The sequence below is a fragment of the Mustela erminea genome, chromosome 11, assembly GCF_009829155.1.
Source record: "Mustela erminea isolate mMusErm1 chromosome 11, mMusErm1.Pri, whole genome shotgun sequence".
NCBI lineage: Eukaryota > Metazoa > Chordata > Mammalia > Carnivora > Mustelidae > Mustela > Mustela erminea.
Genome location: NC_045624.1, coordinates 94,828,695 through 94,845,027, shown reverse-complemented (window position 1 = coordinate 94,845,027; position 16,333 = coordinate 94,828,695). Strand labels below are relative to the sequence as shown.

The 16,333-nt window shown below is 56.9% G+C and overlaps 1 protein-coding gene across 1 annotated transcript in view; it reads left to right on the top strand.

Moving 5' to 3' along the window:
• The window catches only part of PKD1L1 (polycystin 1 like 1, transient receptor potential channel interacting), an 80,055-nt gene that overhangs the window by 40,577 nt on the left and 23,145 nt on the right, over positions 1 to 16,333 (top strand). Inside the window, exons 25-38 of the mRNA XM_032304428.1 lie at positions 327 to 437; positions 531 to 685; positions 1,857 to 1,957; positions 4,981 to 5,173; positions 5,676 to 5,759; positions 7,406 to 7,613; positions 8,616 to 8,722; positions 9,369 to 9,591; positions 11,223 to 11,396; positions 12,204 to 12,323; positions 12,412 to 12,481; positions 12,816 to 12,862; positions 13,568 to 13,721; positions 15,661 to 15,799. Coding sequence (XP_032160319.1) covers positions 327 to 437; positions 531 to 685; positions 1,857 to 1,957; positions 4,981 to 5,173; positions 5,676 to 5,759; positions 7,406 to 7,613; positions 8,616 to 8,722; positions 9,369 to 9,591; positions 11,223 to 11,396; positions 12,204 to 12,323; positions 12,412 to 12,481; positions 12,816 to 12,862; positions 13,568 to 13,721; positions 15,661 to 15,799 — 1,886 coding nt within the window. The remainder of the gene's footprint in view (positions 1 to 326; positions 438 to 530; positions 686 to 1,856; positions 1,958 to 4,980; positions 5,174 to 5,675; positions 5,760 to 7,405; positions 7,614 to 8,615; positions 8,723 to 9,368; positions 9,592 to 11,222; positions 11,397 to 12,203; positions 12,324 to 12,411; positions 12,482 to 12,815; positions 12,863 to 13,567; positions 13,722 to 15,660; positions 15,800 to 16,333) is intronic.

Sequence of the window (16,333 nt, the reverse complement as noted above, 5' to 3'; positions counted from 1 at the left end):
CATCCAATTCCTGATTTAGTCTGAGGTCATGATCTCAGGGTCATGGGATCGAGCCCCACGTCGGGCTCCATGCGCGGCGGGCAGTCTACTCAAGATTCCTTCTCTTCTTCTGCCCCCCTCCATTAAAAAAAAACTGTGTTAGGGGCTAAAAATTATCAAGGTAGCGAGAGTAACCCTCCAAGAGCAGCACAGCGTCCTCCAATCCTGCCATCCTGACCAGCTAAAGGAGCCACGTATTTCCGTGCTGCCTTTACCATTGGGTGCCCAGCAGGACACAGGAGGGGCATCACTGCTCACCCTGCTCCTAAGTGCTCTCGTCTCCACAGATTGGCCGGGTGATCGCCCCGTCCCTGTTTAGCTGCTCCAGCAGGAAACCCATCCGCAGATGGCGGCTACGGGAGCCCGTGACCGTGGAGTTTGGGGAAGACGATGACCTGGTGAGGGGTCCTTCCAGGCCGCCTTGAGTTCACGTGGGCCACGCCAGCTGACTTTTCCTGCCTTCGCTGACCTTGCTTTCCATTTGTGGACAGGATAATAGGAGTAAGACGACGTTTGTGCTGTTCCGGGATAGAGTGAATGTTCATCAGATTGTCGGGCGTTCCACAAATGCCCAGGAATCTCTGCACATAAGGATAGAATTTTCTAGGCCCGTCTCGAGAGCTTTCCCGGTCATGCTGCTGGTAAGGTATGTTGTGGGGGGACTGCCACCAAGGGAGCAGGATGGCTACAAGAACGACAACATGATTCATGATAATCGTGAGCATCTCGTGAAAACCAGGGAGTGAAATGCACTGTCCACGCAGTCCTGAGGTTCATGGGCTGATGAAATTACGGGACATAGTCACCTGCTTTATTTCCCTGAGATTGGATTCCTGTCCACGAAGCTTGTCAGAGTAAGAAACACAGGCTTGTCAGTGATAACACAGGGAGCCTCACTCAGAATCCAGTCCTCCCCCAGTGTAGACCTGGGTCTGAATCCTATTGTTTATTTATTTTAAGAAAAAGATGTGTTCAGACTGATGTGTCGGAGGGGACTCAGTAAATGAACCCTCTCTCTCAGTGATGTTGAGTTTGTGAGGCTTGTGCAGGCCGTTTCATGAACAGATCACGAGGGCGCACTGAGTACATGACCACGTGGTTAGGTTTGGGGAATCCTGCGTTGACAGTGCCCGTGGAAGCCACTGGCTCTGAGCTCCGTGGTCCATCTGGACCAGCCTGGGTTCTGCTGGAGCCTCTCTCCTCCCCTCGGGCCACCTGACAATGCTTCCCTCTGTCCTACTGCCCTGCTCAGGTGGCCCCCCAGCCTGGTGGCCTTCTGCAGGGGGACGTCTACACCGCATGCACTGTGATCTCCCTGTACTGTTGGCTACACCCTCCTCCTGCCGCGTGAGCCGAACCCTTCTCTGGAGCAAATGTCTTTTCTCCATTGGACTTTCCCTTCATTCTTTAACTCACGCAGACAAAAGTCAGTTGGTCCCGACCAGCTTCGCAGGGACTACGCTGGGCTCACAGTCTGCCACCTGCCCGTTCTGGCTGCTCGCGGGTACCGCGAGTGGGTCACTCTGACCAGCGGGGGCATCTGCCTTAGCGGCCGCCTTCCCAAGCACATGGGGCGGTGCGGTGTTGTTCCCACAGGCCGCGTGGTGACCGTTCCTGCTCTGTCCCAAAGTTCCTAGTCTGTAATGGGTGAGGAGTGACAGTGTCACGTGGCCCTTGTCGAAAGCCCAGTGATGCCGTGGCGTCCCAGCCTGTGTCCTTGTCACCGGAAGGATGTTTGCTCGAAACCCTATGACTGAGGTCTTTGGGAGGAAACAACAAACAGAACTTGACACTGTTGCTTTGTTTTTCCATCCCAGGTTCTCTGAGCAGCCGACTCCTTCTGACTTCCTCGTGAAGAAGGTCTACGTCTGGGACGAGCAGACAGTGCACGTGTATGTCCCTACTGGTCCTCTGAGAGGTCAGTGCGCAAGGCCCCATGATGTTTATGTTTCTTTTTATTTTGTTACGATTTCATTTATTTATTGGAGAGAGAGAGCAGAGAGGGGCATAGTGGGAGGGAGAAAGGCTCCAAGTCAGACTCCACACCGAGAGCAGAGACTGATGTGGGGCTCGATCCCATGACCTAAGCTGATCACAACCCTGGCCGGGACCAAGAGTCGGACGCTCAGCTGACTGCACTGCCCAGGCGCGCCTGGTGCCACAATCTGTAGTTGTTCGCATGATGACATGTGCTGCAAGAAAGTGGGCACAGATAGCAGTATCTTTCCTCACTTGTGGTGGAGACAGGAAGCCACGTCTGAGCAGGTGGCCCGTCTCAGCGCAGCCTGACCACGGTCATCTCCGTCCCGGCACCTTCCCGGCGGCTCCCCACAGTCCTGCTGCTGTCCTGCATTGCCTCCCTTCCTCACGTCCAACCCCCCCACCCCCTCGCTGGCCTTCAGCATTCCACTTTGGCCTGTTTGAGTCACCTTCCCCGGTCCCCAAGGTCTCTCTGCTGACTGCTCCTCTGACACCTGTGTCTACCTCTCCTTTTGGCCGCTCTGCTGCCTGGGGTTGGCAGCTGTGACTCCAGGGCCTTCCTGCAGCCCTTACCAGGGTCTCTGTTCTCCCCCGAAGGCAACAAACAGATAGTGTGCTTTGTGGGGGCGGGGGGGGGGGGTGTTCCCAGCGGCATCAACACGCAGGTCCAGCTGATTCTGCGGGCTGTGGTCCTTGCACGGGGATGCCTCCTGGCTCATGCACCTGTCCCCTGTCTCCATATTCATACGAGATGTGACTCTTCCTCTGAGAACCCGTCCCGCTGAGCCCCCTTCCTTTCTTTTCAAAATGGACAAATCTGTTATCAAACTCAGATTCTCGGTGGCAGTTTATTTCTTTTAAAAGATTTTATTTAGGGACACCTGGGTGGCTCAGTGGGTTAATCCTCTGCCTTCGGCTGAGGTCATGATCTCAGGGTCCTGGGATCGAGCCCCGCATCGGGCTCTGCTCAGCGGGGAGCCTGCTTTCCCCTCTTTGTCTGTCAAATAAATAAATAAAATCTTGGTGGGGGGAGGTTTTATTTATTTATTGAGGAGAGAGTTTGAGAGAGCACCAGCAGGGAGAGAATCTTCAAGCCGAGTCCCCACTGAGCAGGGAGCCCGATGCGGGGCTCGATCCCACGACCCCGGGATTATGACCTGGCTGAAGGCAGCTGCTTAACCACTCATTTGTTTCTGTTAGGTCTTACTTTACATTCTTAGGATACGTCATCCCAAGAGTACCACGTCAAAACTGCTTGGGTTAGTTCTTTTCAGGATGGACTTCCACTGTCAGTTTTATGGACTACTGGGTTTACTGGTTTTTTTCTAAATATGTTTAACATGAAGGGTCACTGTTTTCCATTTGCTTTTTCTGCTTGTTTGCTTGCTTTCAAATTTTTTTTTTTGCTTGTTTTTAAGTGATCTCTACCCCAATATGGTGCTTGAACTCACAACCCTGAGATCCAGAGTCACATGCCCAACCCCCTGAGCCAGCCAGGTGCCCATGATCTCCTTTAGTTTTTATCTAATTTTTAAAAAATATGTGAGGCATTTCTATTGTTCAGTTGTCTAAGCCTTATTAAAAAGGCTAAAAAATGTAGCTACCCAGGACATAGGAAGAGTCTAGATGCGGTGTTCCAGGGTCGAAGGGCACACGTATGTGCAGTTTCCGTAAATGTGGCCAAACCCCATATCCAGCCCGCCCAGTATGAACACAGGGTCTGTTTCCCCATAGCTTCGCCAACAGACTGTTTTCAAGATTTTGAATTTTTCCAGATGCTTACTTGAGAAATGGTAATTTCAATATGCAATATATGTTGTGATATGAGCATTTCTTTATACACTTAAAGGCCTTACCTCCTTTTTTTTGTGAGCGGTCCATATACCTCCATTTCTGTCTTGAGTTTATTTTTTCTTGACTTCTACAGTTTCCAACTTTGTTTTTATTGAGCTGTTTTGCTTTGCAAAAGCTTTTTTTTAAAAAAAAAAATAATGTTTATGAACTTTTAAAAAATTACCCTTAGATTGTGAGTGAGTCCTTGTTAGAAATCCATTCCTTATGCCAGGTTATGAGAGAAGATCATTCGCATCTATGATTTCTTTTTGTGTCTGCACGGCCCTGTGAGCTTGCATTTAGATCTCTGATTGATGGTGCTATAGAGGGCATGAGATGCAGATCTGATTTCCTATTTTTACAAGTAGGTTAGTAGCTACTTGTCCCAACATTGCTTAATAAAAAGTCTCAGGGGCAAGGGGCGCCTGGGTGGCTCGGTCAGTTGAGTGTCCAAGTCTTGGTTTTGGCCCAGGTGATGATCTCAGGGCCGTGGGATCGAGCCCCACGTCGGGCTCCGTGCCCAGCATGGAATCTACTGGAGATTTTCTCTCCTCTCCTTCTACCCCTGCCCCCACTCTCTCTCAAATAAATAAATACATCTTTTTAAAAATCTTTAAAAAAAAGTCTTAGGGACAAATTTTAAATAAATGGAATGTCAAATATTTTTCCTTTTAAACATAAAAAGTTACTCCCAAGTGACAGACTAACAATGCACGGTCACTGTGCTGTCCTCACGGGGACCGCGCAGACCCAGGACCAGCAGCCGACTGACGGGCCAAGGAGAAGCAGGAAGGGGCTGTGTGGAGCTGGGGGAGCTGCCTCCAGGGTCCTGTGTCTCCTGGCCAGGGGGTGGCCCGTTCAGGGTGTCCAGAGGGTGCTGGCATGTAGGCAAACATATCTCACACTCTGCCAGCCCCCAGGAAAATCGGCAGTGGGGGGCCTGCCTGGACCCGTTTTCCTCCCAGCTTCCGTGCCCTAGGAGAGGCAGTGCCAGAGGGCCTCTCCCCTGCCCCACCAGCCTCTCCCCTGCCAGCCCTGCCCCCTGCCCTGCTGCCCACTGCTCTGGCCCCCTGGGAATACATTACGCCTTTCTGCAAATTTCAGGTGTGTTTGTTTTTCCCTCTTTAGACACCCACTTGGGATATTTATCCTTACTAGACGCTGACTACGACAGACGCCCTCCAAACAAACATTTCGCACGGGCAGTGAACTACACGGTGTGTTTCCAGTGGGTGCGGTGCCTCTTCTGGGAAGAGAGGGAGTGGAAATCCACAGGCTTCTCTCCACGGCCAGGAACATCTCCGGAGAAAGTGAGCTGCAGGTACAGACGTACTGTTGAGGACAAGCTCGAGACTTTTAGAAGCTCACTATACTTTCTTCCATGTGGGGCCCGGTGCCTGGCCTCCCTGGCCCCGGGTCCCTGTGAAAACGGCTGCAGTACCTGGTTTGTGCACCCCTCCCTGTCTGCAGGCCCAGCTCCCTCCGGGCTGCAGCCGCTAGCAGAGCAGGGTCTGGCTTTCCAGGGCTCTTGTGTCCCCCGCCGAGGTGACAGCTATAGACGTCTATTGAAACACCCTTGTGGGTGGACGGTGGTGCCCGCCTCTGGTCAGTGGCCGCGTGTCTGCCCACAGTGGGGCTGGGCTTACACCTGCAGGGCTCCAGGCTGACCCACACCATGCACAGGGTGCACACTGAGCCATCCCATGAGGTTAGAATGACTAGAACCCATCAGCCTTTCCGCCCCTCCTTTAACCTGCATACGTGACACTGTAGATGCCGCTCTCAGCACACGTTTGGCGTCCTAACCCGCGTCTCCCTCCTAGCTACGACCGCCTCGCGCCGGCATCTGTTGCGAGAAGAAGCCTGAATGCCACCTTTTCAATGAGTGACGTTTCCAAGTGGCAGAGGTGAGTTCCGTTTTCTAGATCACAGATGTGTGAAACCCATGTCACCTGTTACTGTTCTGAGTTTTGGAATCTTCTCTGTCTGTCTGTCCATCCCTACATCCATGGACAGGAGACACAAAACCCTGAGACAGTCAGCACATGTCTCATCCAGCTCGGCTTCGGTTCACCATGACCCTGGTGGGTGGGAACTCACTGGGGCAGTCTCGTCAGCGATGACATGGTGTGTGCCCTCCTGCTTTGTGCGTTTTCATAGCTCCCTCTTCCTCTTCAAAAGTCCCCTTTTAGCTGCTTTTTCTAACTCACGACCCCAGGATCAAGAATCACACACTATTCTAACTGAGCCAGCCAGATGCCCTGAAAGTGTCCCAGTTTAGATAGTGGATTTCAACTCAAGCTTGGTTCTGTGGCCCGTGTTTTACACAGAACACGTGTATTTGGATTCTGAACTGTGGGTGAGTAGAGGGTGAGCTTGTGCCGGCAGGAGCCCTCTGCCCGGTCACACATACGGAGCCCCGACCGGGCTCGGCTACAGCAGACACCGAGTGGGGGTTTGTGGAATGAGAATTGGTGGCAGGGTCGGCATTTCCTTCAGAGCGTCAGGTCTCCCTCGTGCTGATGTAGTGGGGAACCTTCCATGCTGTGTTACTGAATGAGTCGTCAAAGAGCTGATTGCTCTGTAGAGCAGCCAGTGGGTCACTGACACCATGGTCGCCACAGTGACCTCACTGACACGCCACTGACAGTGAGGCCACCAGGTGTCCAGCGAGTGGGACTCAGGACAGCTGTTCAACTGTGCTTTCAGATATGACTTGAGGGGGAACAGGGCTTGGGGACACCCAGATAAAAGGCAGCACCTCGAGTCAGGCAGGGACAGGTGTATTCTGGGGAACTAGCGTCCCCGTGAAGCACCTGCCAGCCCTTGGAAACCCCATCAGAGTCCTGTGAGACTCCAGGTCGGGGTCCAGGCACACTGACTCATGGTGGACCCCCACTCTGTGGGTCTGGAGGGGTCTGGCCAGGTCCGATGCCAGGGAGCAGGAGGCGAGGGCCAGGTGCGGTGGGGAGCAGGCAGCCCAACCACACGGGGTGGGAGGGACGGGGCACGTAGGCAGGGTCTCCAAGAGGGAGGGAGCGTCTGATACGCCCACATGAAGCACTTTGCGGACATTGTTCTGCTGAGTCTTCACAGAAGCAGCAAGATGGCTGTTCTTACCACATTTCTCCAAGAAAGGTCCTCGGAGAGAGGCCCTGAGTGGCCGCCCCACACGGGCTTCAGATGCAGAAGCTGGTGTCTCACCAGGCGTCTCTGTCCGAGTCCTTATGCCTGAGTCGGCCTCCAGCGGCTCCTTCCCCTGAGGGACTCAGACCTGTCCTAGCAAGGGGACGGCAGAGGCCTCGCAGTCCCCTCCACCCTTCCCTGCTTGGTCTCCTGCCCTCCTCGCAGTTACACGACAGACAAGCATTTACAAACCTATCAGTGAAGACCAGTGTGGGCTGCTGTGTGCATGTGTGCGTGTGTGAGAACGTGCATGTGAGAGTGCTTGTGACTGTGGGTGCGTGTGAGCCAGTGTGGGGGGCGTTGGCTAGTCTTTGCCCGAACGTTGATTTCTATAATTCACCACTTGCTCCTCTCCTCTCATTTACAGACGCCCGGAGAACCTGCTTCCCAGCATTTCGATTGTCATTTTTACGGTGCTCTATGCACTTCTGCTTACTAAAAGCCGACGTGAAGATCGTCAGGAGAAGGAGAAAGCTGGTTACATTTTTCTGCAAGAAGATACTCCTCCCGGCCATCAGCTGTATGCAGTTGTCGTGGACACAGGCTTCCGGTCCCCCACCCGCTGCAGTGCCAAGGTAAGTGGGTCATCCTGGCACTCGCACTCTGTGGAGCACTCTGTGTGCAAGGCTGTGGATGGTGTGAGTGACGGCCCCGACATGCCCCGCGTGGAGACTGACCTTCCCAGCTGCCCCATATTCCTCCTTCTAGAGTCGGGGGCTCCTTTCCCCCACCGTGCACTCCCTCGTGCCTGCCGATGTGAGCCTTCCTTGTCCTCAGGGCCACCCCCCAATCCTCGGCCCCTCCATGTTCTCCGTAGAGAGCAGCCACACGTCCAGCCCCATGTGAGGCAGACAGACAGACGAGGGCATGCGGGTACAGCTGGAGCTGGGCATCACGGGGCAGGATGGGAGGAAAAGGGGCCGTTCCACAAGATACCGGGGAACCGTGGCTTTTCCTATGGAAGAAAGCTCTAGTAACCCCCTACTTCACGTTACACTCCAAAGCAGCTCCACAAGACTGGAGACTTGCAGACTAAAACAAAGTTTAGAAGCTTCTCAAAGAAAATGTGTGCTTTGCGATGGAGAAGGATTTTTAAAACTGGAAATAAATAAGGAACTTTCCTAAATGAAAGATTGATCATGTGTTTCTGAGCCACAGAACTCATCCCGGTGGGGAGTCGTGAGCCCCGTGCAGCTGGGAATGTGTGTCTGCAGGCACCTCATCTAGCCCGGTCATGGCCACAGCGCCCGGAGGGCCCTCAGGCCTTCCCAGTCTCCGTCTGAACAGAGGGAGGAGGACACGCCCACTGTCTGTCCACTCCCTCCTGAGACCAACACATGCCCTAGGGAATCCGAGTTAGATCAAATACACAGAAATCTGGCCAGCCGGGCAGGATGAGCACTCTTTTCCAGGCCTCTCCTGGGGGAGCGTGGGAGGGGCCATGCAGGGACAGGACTGGTCCGTTGAGCCAGAAGGCTCTGGAAAGGCTGGGGGCTAGGTGGCGATACCCCTTTCTGACTCAGCTTAGTGTTCTGTGTCCAGAATCTCAAACCCCTACCTTGTGTTTTGGTCTCAAGGTTTACATTGTTCTACGTGGTAAGAACGGGTCTTCAGAACCCAGAGAACTCTACTGTCCGGAGAAGCCCCTGTTCAAAAGGAATTCCAGACACACTTTCGTCCTGAGGTGAGCAAGGCCCGTCCGAATGGTGTGGCTCTGTGCACAGACAGTCTTACGAAGTCCTTCACGGTGCTGTTGGACGTAGATTCATGCGGGAGGGTGCAAGGGGGTGGCTAGTTTACACGCTGAGGGTGCTCAGACAGCGCGGTGCCCGCTCAGCTAATTTGGGTCCCCCTACATTGGGAAGAGCAAGGACCCGTAGCCGTGCAAAGACCATAGTGTGGCTGGACGGGAAGGGTCACTTCCCAGGAGTCCAAGTGGTTCAGACAATGGGGAGAAGCTGCACTAAATGCTTTTCTCCTGGAGAACCTCGTGTACGGTCTGTCAGTCTGGGTCCCGCCTTCACTAAGAAGAGATGAGCTCCAGACTCGTCCACGCCAGACACAGATACGTGAGGGAGCTGGGGTGGACGGGGCTCTAGGGGGCTGGCAGGCGTGTGGGAGTGGAGCATGGGATTACTGACCAGCATGGCCAGGGGCCTGTGGGAGCTCCCTGTCTGTGCCCCCACGCTCCAGAGGGGGTCTGTGGGTCATAGTGCATGGCTTGACAGGTCCGAGGTGCCTCTGAGGGTGAGAATTGAGGCTGAGGCTGCCCTGCGGGGCGCCCACCACCCAGACCCCGTCCTGACCGTGGCTGCTGTGTGTATCCTCAGCACCCCCGCTCTGCTGGGCCCGCTCCGGGGCATCCGCCTCTGGCACGATAGCTGTGGGCCCTCCCCGGCCTGGTATGTGAGCCACATCATGGTGGGAGAGCTGGGGCCTGGGCCCAGGAGGAGCTGGATCTTCCCTGCAGAGTGCTGGCTGGCCGCGAGCAGGGAGGACGGCCGTGTGGAGCGGGAGCTGGGCTGCCTGTGCTGGGGCCTCGGCTTCTGGAAGGTAGGTGACCGGCTGGCCGGCTGCGATGCCAGTGCTGCTTCTCTCTGTGGCTGTTTCCCTAAACCGCACTACAGCTGGCATCAAGGTGGCCGTGCCGTCAACGGGGCGTTGAGCGGGCCAGTGTGGGCGAGGATGAGTCCCTCTTCAGGCACTGCTGCCGTGACGTAATAACATTTGCAGAATTTACTGTTGCCCGAGGTCTGCGGGGTCCGAAGGGCCACTAGGTAAGGACGGCAGCGCCCTGTGCATCCTGAACCCCAAGATGGCCCAGGCGTGACCTGGGGGCCGAATGCACGCGATCGAGGGCAAAGACAGGACCAAGAATCTCAGCAAACACCCATGAACCTCGCTCTACGCGCGTCCCTGATCTTCTGGGAGAGGGTTTGGTCCAGTCGGGATGACGCTTAGGCATTTTGCACTTTCTGGCGAATTGTCCCCGTGACTTTTCTGTAGACTCGTCACTGAAGGGCCGGGTGTGCCAGCTGGACGTGGTGTTTCTCTTTCCTGTAGTCGTAGAGACCCCTTGATGGGGACTTTGTGTTCCCAGAGCCCAGTTTTGCAGCTGGCCTCAGGCGGGCGGAGGCCAGGGAAGGCCGGTGTCCTCTCATGTCACTAGATCCTTCTCTCCAGCGTGTCCCTGTCACCACCTGTCATGGGCGAGAGGGCCGGGCTCACCACATGGGTGCTGCCGACAGAGTAAGACAATAACCACGGGCACGGGCGGTGTGGAAAGTCTTCAGCCCCGCACAGCTAAGGGCCTGGCTTGACCGGCACTTTCCCTCAGACCAGTGTCTGTCTGTGTGCGATCATGACGGACAAAACAGTCGTGTTCATTCTCCAGCTGTTTTGCTTGAGAACTTGTGGGGAGAAGTCTGTACGTGTTAGTCCCGAGACCACCTGTTGGCCAGTCCATTGACGAAGATATATTCTTTTTTTCGTTCTAAAGATTTCATTTATCCATTTGAGAGAGAGAAGGAGGGAGAGCATGAGAGGGGAGAGGTCAGAGGGAGAAGCAGACGCCCCGTGGAGCTGGGAGCCTGATGCGGGACTGATCCCGGGACTCTGGGATCATGACCTGAGCCAAAAGCAGTTGCCCCACCGACTGAGCCACATCCCGAAGATACATCCTCATCTCATTAAACCTGTTTTCCCTGGATTTGCCTCTGTGTTCTAATGCTCGTCACGGGTTTCCTAGAATAGCGTTGAGCACTGAGCGCTCCTCGGGTCGAACTGAACCTTTTGTACCCAGTGCGATTCTGTAGGTGGCGAGCTGCCCGCCATGTGGCCGTTGCTGCAGGGCTGCCGAGGACACCCAGGGCCAGGCGTGCTCCCAGCCTGCAGTGTGGTCAGAGTCCAGTGAATATCACCTGTGTTGCAGGCAGCGTGCTGGGAACGGGGAGGGCTTGTAGACGGAGGTCCACGGAGCAGGGCGTGAAGATGCTGGGGGGTGAGATGGGAGAGACGGAGGGACAGCTTGTCCCAGAGCCGCAGGTGCCCCAGCGCAGGTCCAGGGTGCCGAGCGAGTATTGGGCCGACGAGCTGACAAGCTAGTGGCATCGCCCAGAGAATCACTGCCTGCCCACCCGGAGTTCCCGCCGTTGGTCCAGCGTCTCTCTCCCGGTCTGTTTCAGCTCTTGTATTCCAAGTTCACGGAGTACCTAGAGGATTTCCACGTCTGGACCTCCGTGTACAGCCGGCCGTCCCCCAGTGGCTTCCCGCACACCGCACGCCTCACTGTGGCCTTCGCCTTGCTGTGCGTGTACACCTGTCTCTCCGCCCTGCTCACGGCGGCAGGACCAGAGCAGGTGGGAGGCCCTGGATTCTCCTGGAAGCGGCTTCCGCTTCCCAGACCGGCCATCGACAGGTTCTCAGCCCCGGCGTTAGTGAAACTCAGTCCTAGCAGAAAGGTTCCAAGTCGGGGGAGGGAGCCCGGTGCCTTGAGTGCCACAGAGGGGAGGCTGGCCTGGACGGAGCTGGAGGCAGGGGCAGGGACTGCTGGGCGGTGGGCTCAGGGTGGGGCCGACACAGGCCTCCCTCCGTGATCCCTGCCACGCAGAGCTCGCACCCTCATGGTGCCACTGACTGTGGCTTCTCCGGAGTGAGCATTCTGGACTATCCCCAGAGCACACTCCTGGATTTTTTCTTTTTTTCCAAAGTTGGCAGTTATTTTAAATTTAAAAACTCCTCTGGCCAGATAAATCTATCCGGGCAGCAAGAATTTGAAAGGCAGGGTCGGCTGGGACAGGAACGGGCCGAGGTCCTGAACTCGCCCTCCCCTCTGGGGTCAGTTGACCCTTTGTCTGATCTTCTCTGCTCATGCTGGGGACATAGAATGTGTCCGGGACACGGACGCCTTCTCATCAGATCGTGGCAAGGACTCAGCCAGGGGCACAGGAAGCTTGCCCAGCAGGAAGTAGGCACCCAGCACACGTTCGTTCAACTTGGAGAGATGTGTATTTTAGAAAAACAGAAGGATTCCTTGCGTGTTTCCATTATTTCCGAGAGTTCAGGGAGACAGGGCTTTGGTTAAACATAGGGTACCCATTTACGTTAAAGACCTTGGTGACTACAGCAGACCCATTCCTCGTATCCTCACTGCTGCCTTCCTACAGCTCCCACGGGTGCTCGGCACCCCCGATGCCACTGCTGGGTCCTTCCAGACAGGGCTCCTGTGCACGCTGCTGGCTACTCCCGGGGCACAGCTCCTGTCACTGCTGCTGAGGCTCAGCCAGGTATGGGGAGGCCTGTCCACGTGCCCTGCTGGCCCGGGTCCTCCACACAGTAGGACGCCCGTCCCCAGCAGCCTCCTTCCTTCTGCAGGAAGCCAGCAGGCCGTCCCGTGCGCAGCCCTGCCTGCCCCTGAGAAGAGCGCCAGCGGAGGCAGCTCAGGGTAAGTGTGTGTTTAGAAAAATCCTGGAAGGTGTTTCCTGTTTGTTTACGAACCACAGCGATGGCTAGCGGTGAAGTCTCCGCCCCCCGTCCTGCAGAGGACACCTCGGTCTCCCGTTCCCCGTGTTCGCTGCTGTTCACTGTGAGGACAGCGAGCTTCACTCCATCCGCGTGAAAGCCCACGCAAGGGTGCCGTGCAGCCCATGACCTGCGGGCGGGCCACACTGGCAGCCACATCCTGTGTCTCGGGGAGGCCTATTTCCTGAGGGAGGCTGTCTCCCAGAGAACCCTAGATCCCGGCTTTAACGTCCTAACTCAGACTTTGTTTAAAGCAGGCCCTCACTCCCGCGGGAGGACGGCAGACACCCATAAGATGCAAGAGGTAAATACAGCTGTGCATCTCTGTGTCTCTGTGTCTCTTCTTCTCTCTGTCTCTGCTTCTCTGTGTCTCTATGTCTCTGTTTCTCTGTGTCTCTGTGTCTCTGTTTCTCTTTGTCTCCCTCGGCCGTGGCCTGGACACAGCTGGTCAGGCCCAGCGCGGGGACCCCGAGCAGGGCGGATCCTGCGGAGAGATGGACTCATTCCCCAGGGAGCTCGAGGTCTGCTGTCAGGAGCCCCAGTGGAGGCCATGCGAGAGGGGTGCAGTTGCTGGTCTGTCCTGACGTTTGGGGGACATGTGGTTCTTGTGCTTTCCAATCTCTGCCTCCCCACTGAGAGCTCCCACTTGTGCAGGCCTTGGTCCCCTCTGCTCCCTGTGCAGGGCCGCCTCTCTGCCCTGCCACAGTGAGCCTTGCCCAAGCTCTGCACTGGTGGGTCCGGGTCGGCCTCCCGGAGGGCAGGTGGCATCCCTGTTGGCCGCAGCCATCCCGTCCTTGCCTGCGGGCACCCCGCCACCCTCTACAGATGCGAGTGAGCTGGTCCCAAGATGGTCCGCTCCTCCTCCCCAGAACCTTCCCCAGCCTGAGGCTCATGGAGGTCATGGCCCAACTCCTAAGAAAGCTCACAAGCCATGCCACAGAGGACACAATATGGAAAGGGAACTGCGGGCGCTGAGGTGTTAACCTCACCCCGACATTGTCTCTTCCAGGGTCAGGGTCCCTCAGGGCACGCCAGAGCCCATGGGAGGGCAGCAGGTCGCCAAAGTGCGGGCTGTCCATCCCCAGAGCAGGGGGGCCGCAGAGCTGACTCCGGCCAGCAGGCTCCGAGGGAGAAGGGGACCCACGGCATTCTCCGTGTGCAAGGTGACGTTGGCTACAATGCTGGGCCCCTTCTGTGTCCTCGGCCCCTGGGAGATGTAGGGGTCACCCAGCGGCAGCTGAACCCAATGAGGCCGGATGCTCTGGTCACATGACACCCAGCCCGTCTGAAACAACCATGGTTCTGTTCCCAAGTTTCTGATATATACGCATGTGAGTTTGCTCACATCTTGAAAAGGTCAGGAATAGGGTTCAGTTGCTGTGGAGCAGCGTGACTCGCAATAGCTTCGGACGAGCCAGTAGCTCAGTGGAGAACCTGCGGGGATGGGGCCCCCAGGGGGCGGCTAAGCCTCCGGTCAGTGCTGTCCAGGGGGACTGTCCAGGGCCTGGCAGGGCAGGTGTGCATGGCTGCGGGGCGCAGGGCTGCAGGTGCATGAGCCGCGTACTTCCCGGCTCCAGGTCACCCAGGTTCGGCACTGACCGTGGACACTGCTCCGTGGACCGTGGTTGGCGAGGTGGCAAGGGCAGCAGGAGGCAGCCGGGTGTGGCTGGGCTGATCCTCACAGCACCCCATGCAGTGGGGTGTGGGGTATAAATGCTCTGGTTTCCGTATGTGGATGGGGCCTGGGACTGGCGTCCTGCAATGCTGGGGCTGGTCGAATGAGGAGGGCACACGCCCTGGGGATAGCACCCCGCACCCATGCCCGGCCAGGGTGGGGGGTGGAAGAGCACAAAGGCTCACGCCCCACCGACCGGACATGGGGGAGGTCCTCAAGACAGGACAGCGCCTGGGCTCGGGGTCCCCGTTGTACGTGCAGCAAGTGTCCTTCCCTTGCCTGGCGTTCCCCCCATCAGCGGGTGCTCCTGAGTCTGTGTCAGCTGACCGCCTGCTGCCTCCAGACGGGCCCTGGGATGTCTTCCTATTGGAGGGATCGCCTGAGAAAGCGGGGCTCCATGACTTCCTCTTGGAGACGTGAAAACGGGCGGGGACCCTCTGATCATGTGTCAACCCCAGGGGACTCACCCAGCGGAGCCTGCAAGAGGCCGCTGCTGCCCACATGGTCCCTCCTCTGTGTGCTGTCCTCCCCTCCCCCTGCTCCTCCCTCCCCCTCCTCTCTGCTCTGGTCCTGTCCTCCCCCTCCCCCCATTCTCACCCTCCTCCTCCTCTCCTCCCCCTTTCCTCTCCTCCCTACTCCTCCCCTTCCTCCCCCTCGGCTCCTCCCCCTCCTCCCTTGCTCCCCCATTCCCCCCCACCACGACTGCCCTGCCCCCTGCCCCCCCAACCCCTCCCCTTCCTCCCCGCTCCTCCCTCTGTCTCCTTCACGCACAGTGGAAACTCTAACCTGTGGCCCGGACTGCCCATCCGGCTGATGGAGGACACTGAGTGTGAAAAGCGCTCTGCCCTGAGGATGTGAGGAAGAGAGGCCCCTTTCCTTCCAGGCCAGGGAAGGTGGTTGCTACACGCAGCCGTGTCGCTGCTGTGTAGACCTGGCTGCTCGGCGCAGAATTGCGAGTCTGTGGCACCGGGTACAGGGTGTGGGAAGGGCGCGTGTGTACATACAAGGAACCGGCTCGCTCGCTCACGGGGGCGGGCAGGTCTGAAGGCCCCGCAGTCCACAAGCTAGAGACCCAGGAGCACCAGTGTTTCAGTTCAAGTCCCAAGACAGGAGAAGGCAGGTGTCCTGCTCAAAAGCCCATGGGCAGGAGGAACTCTCTCTTCCTCCGGAAGGTTGGCCTTTTCTTGTAGACCAGCCTTCACCTGATTGGACGAGGCCCACCCACACTGGGCAGGCAGCCCGCCTTCCTCTGTCCAGCCATTTACATGTTCATCTCCCTAGAAACCCCCTCATGGACATGCCCAGAATACCGGTCACCCGATGTCTGCACACCCACGGCCCAGGCCCACTGACAGAATCAACGACCACAGTCAGGTGGACAGAAGTGATGAGGTCTCTTACATGTACCTCTTCCTGATCTCCCTTAGCTCCCCACAGCGGGCTTGGAAGACTCGCTGCTCTCCGGTGGCTACGGGTGCTGCTGCCTTGGTCAGCATCTGCAGTGTGGGCCATTTGCGGGATGGTCTCCATGGTCTGTGGCGTAGGGACAGCACTTCTAGGATACAGGTAACCAGTCACGGTTTTCAGATGTCCCCGAGTCTGGACGGGAGAGTCTGGACTTAGCAAAAACCTCCAGGTGTTTCTGGTAACGCAATGTGTGGGCCCAGATGGGCTATTGCAATTTGGGTCCTCGTTTCTCCCTCCCATGGCCCTGGGGATGAGGAATTCGTTACAAACCCCAAAGGGCCACTGGGCCCGGCCAGCTCTGCGACAGCAGTCTGGCCTGGACGGAGTTCCGGTGGATGAGAGGCCGGGGAGAAGGGAACGCTGCTGCAGAGCTCCCGGGACGCTGTGCTCTGGGCCAGGTGTGCTGGTACAATGACTCCCATCTGTCTGTCCACACCGTGGCCTCTCCCATCTGGTTCCCTGGGCAGCTTGGGTCCCCGGCATCCCTGGGGCAGTCCAGCGGGGCTCCCATGGGGCAGGGGGAGCTTCCCTCTTCTCCCACTCCAGCTCCTCCCTTTCTACATGATGACGGCAATGATGGCGGGCAAGTTACTTAGAAAACAAACCAACAAAATCCTCTGTGACCGTTTTCTC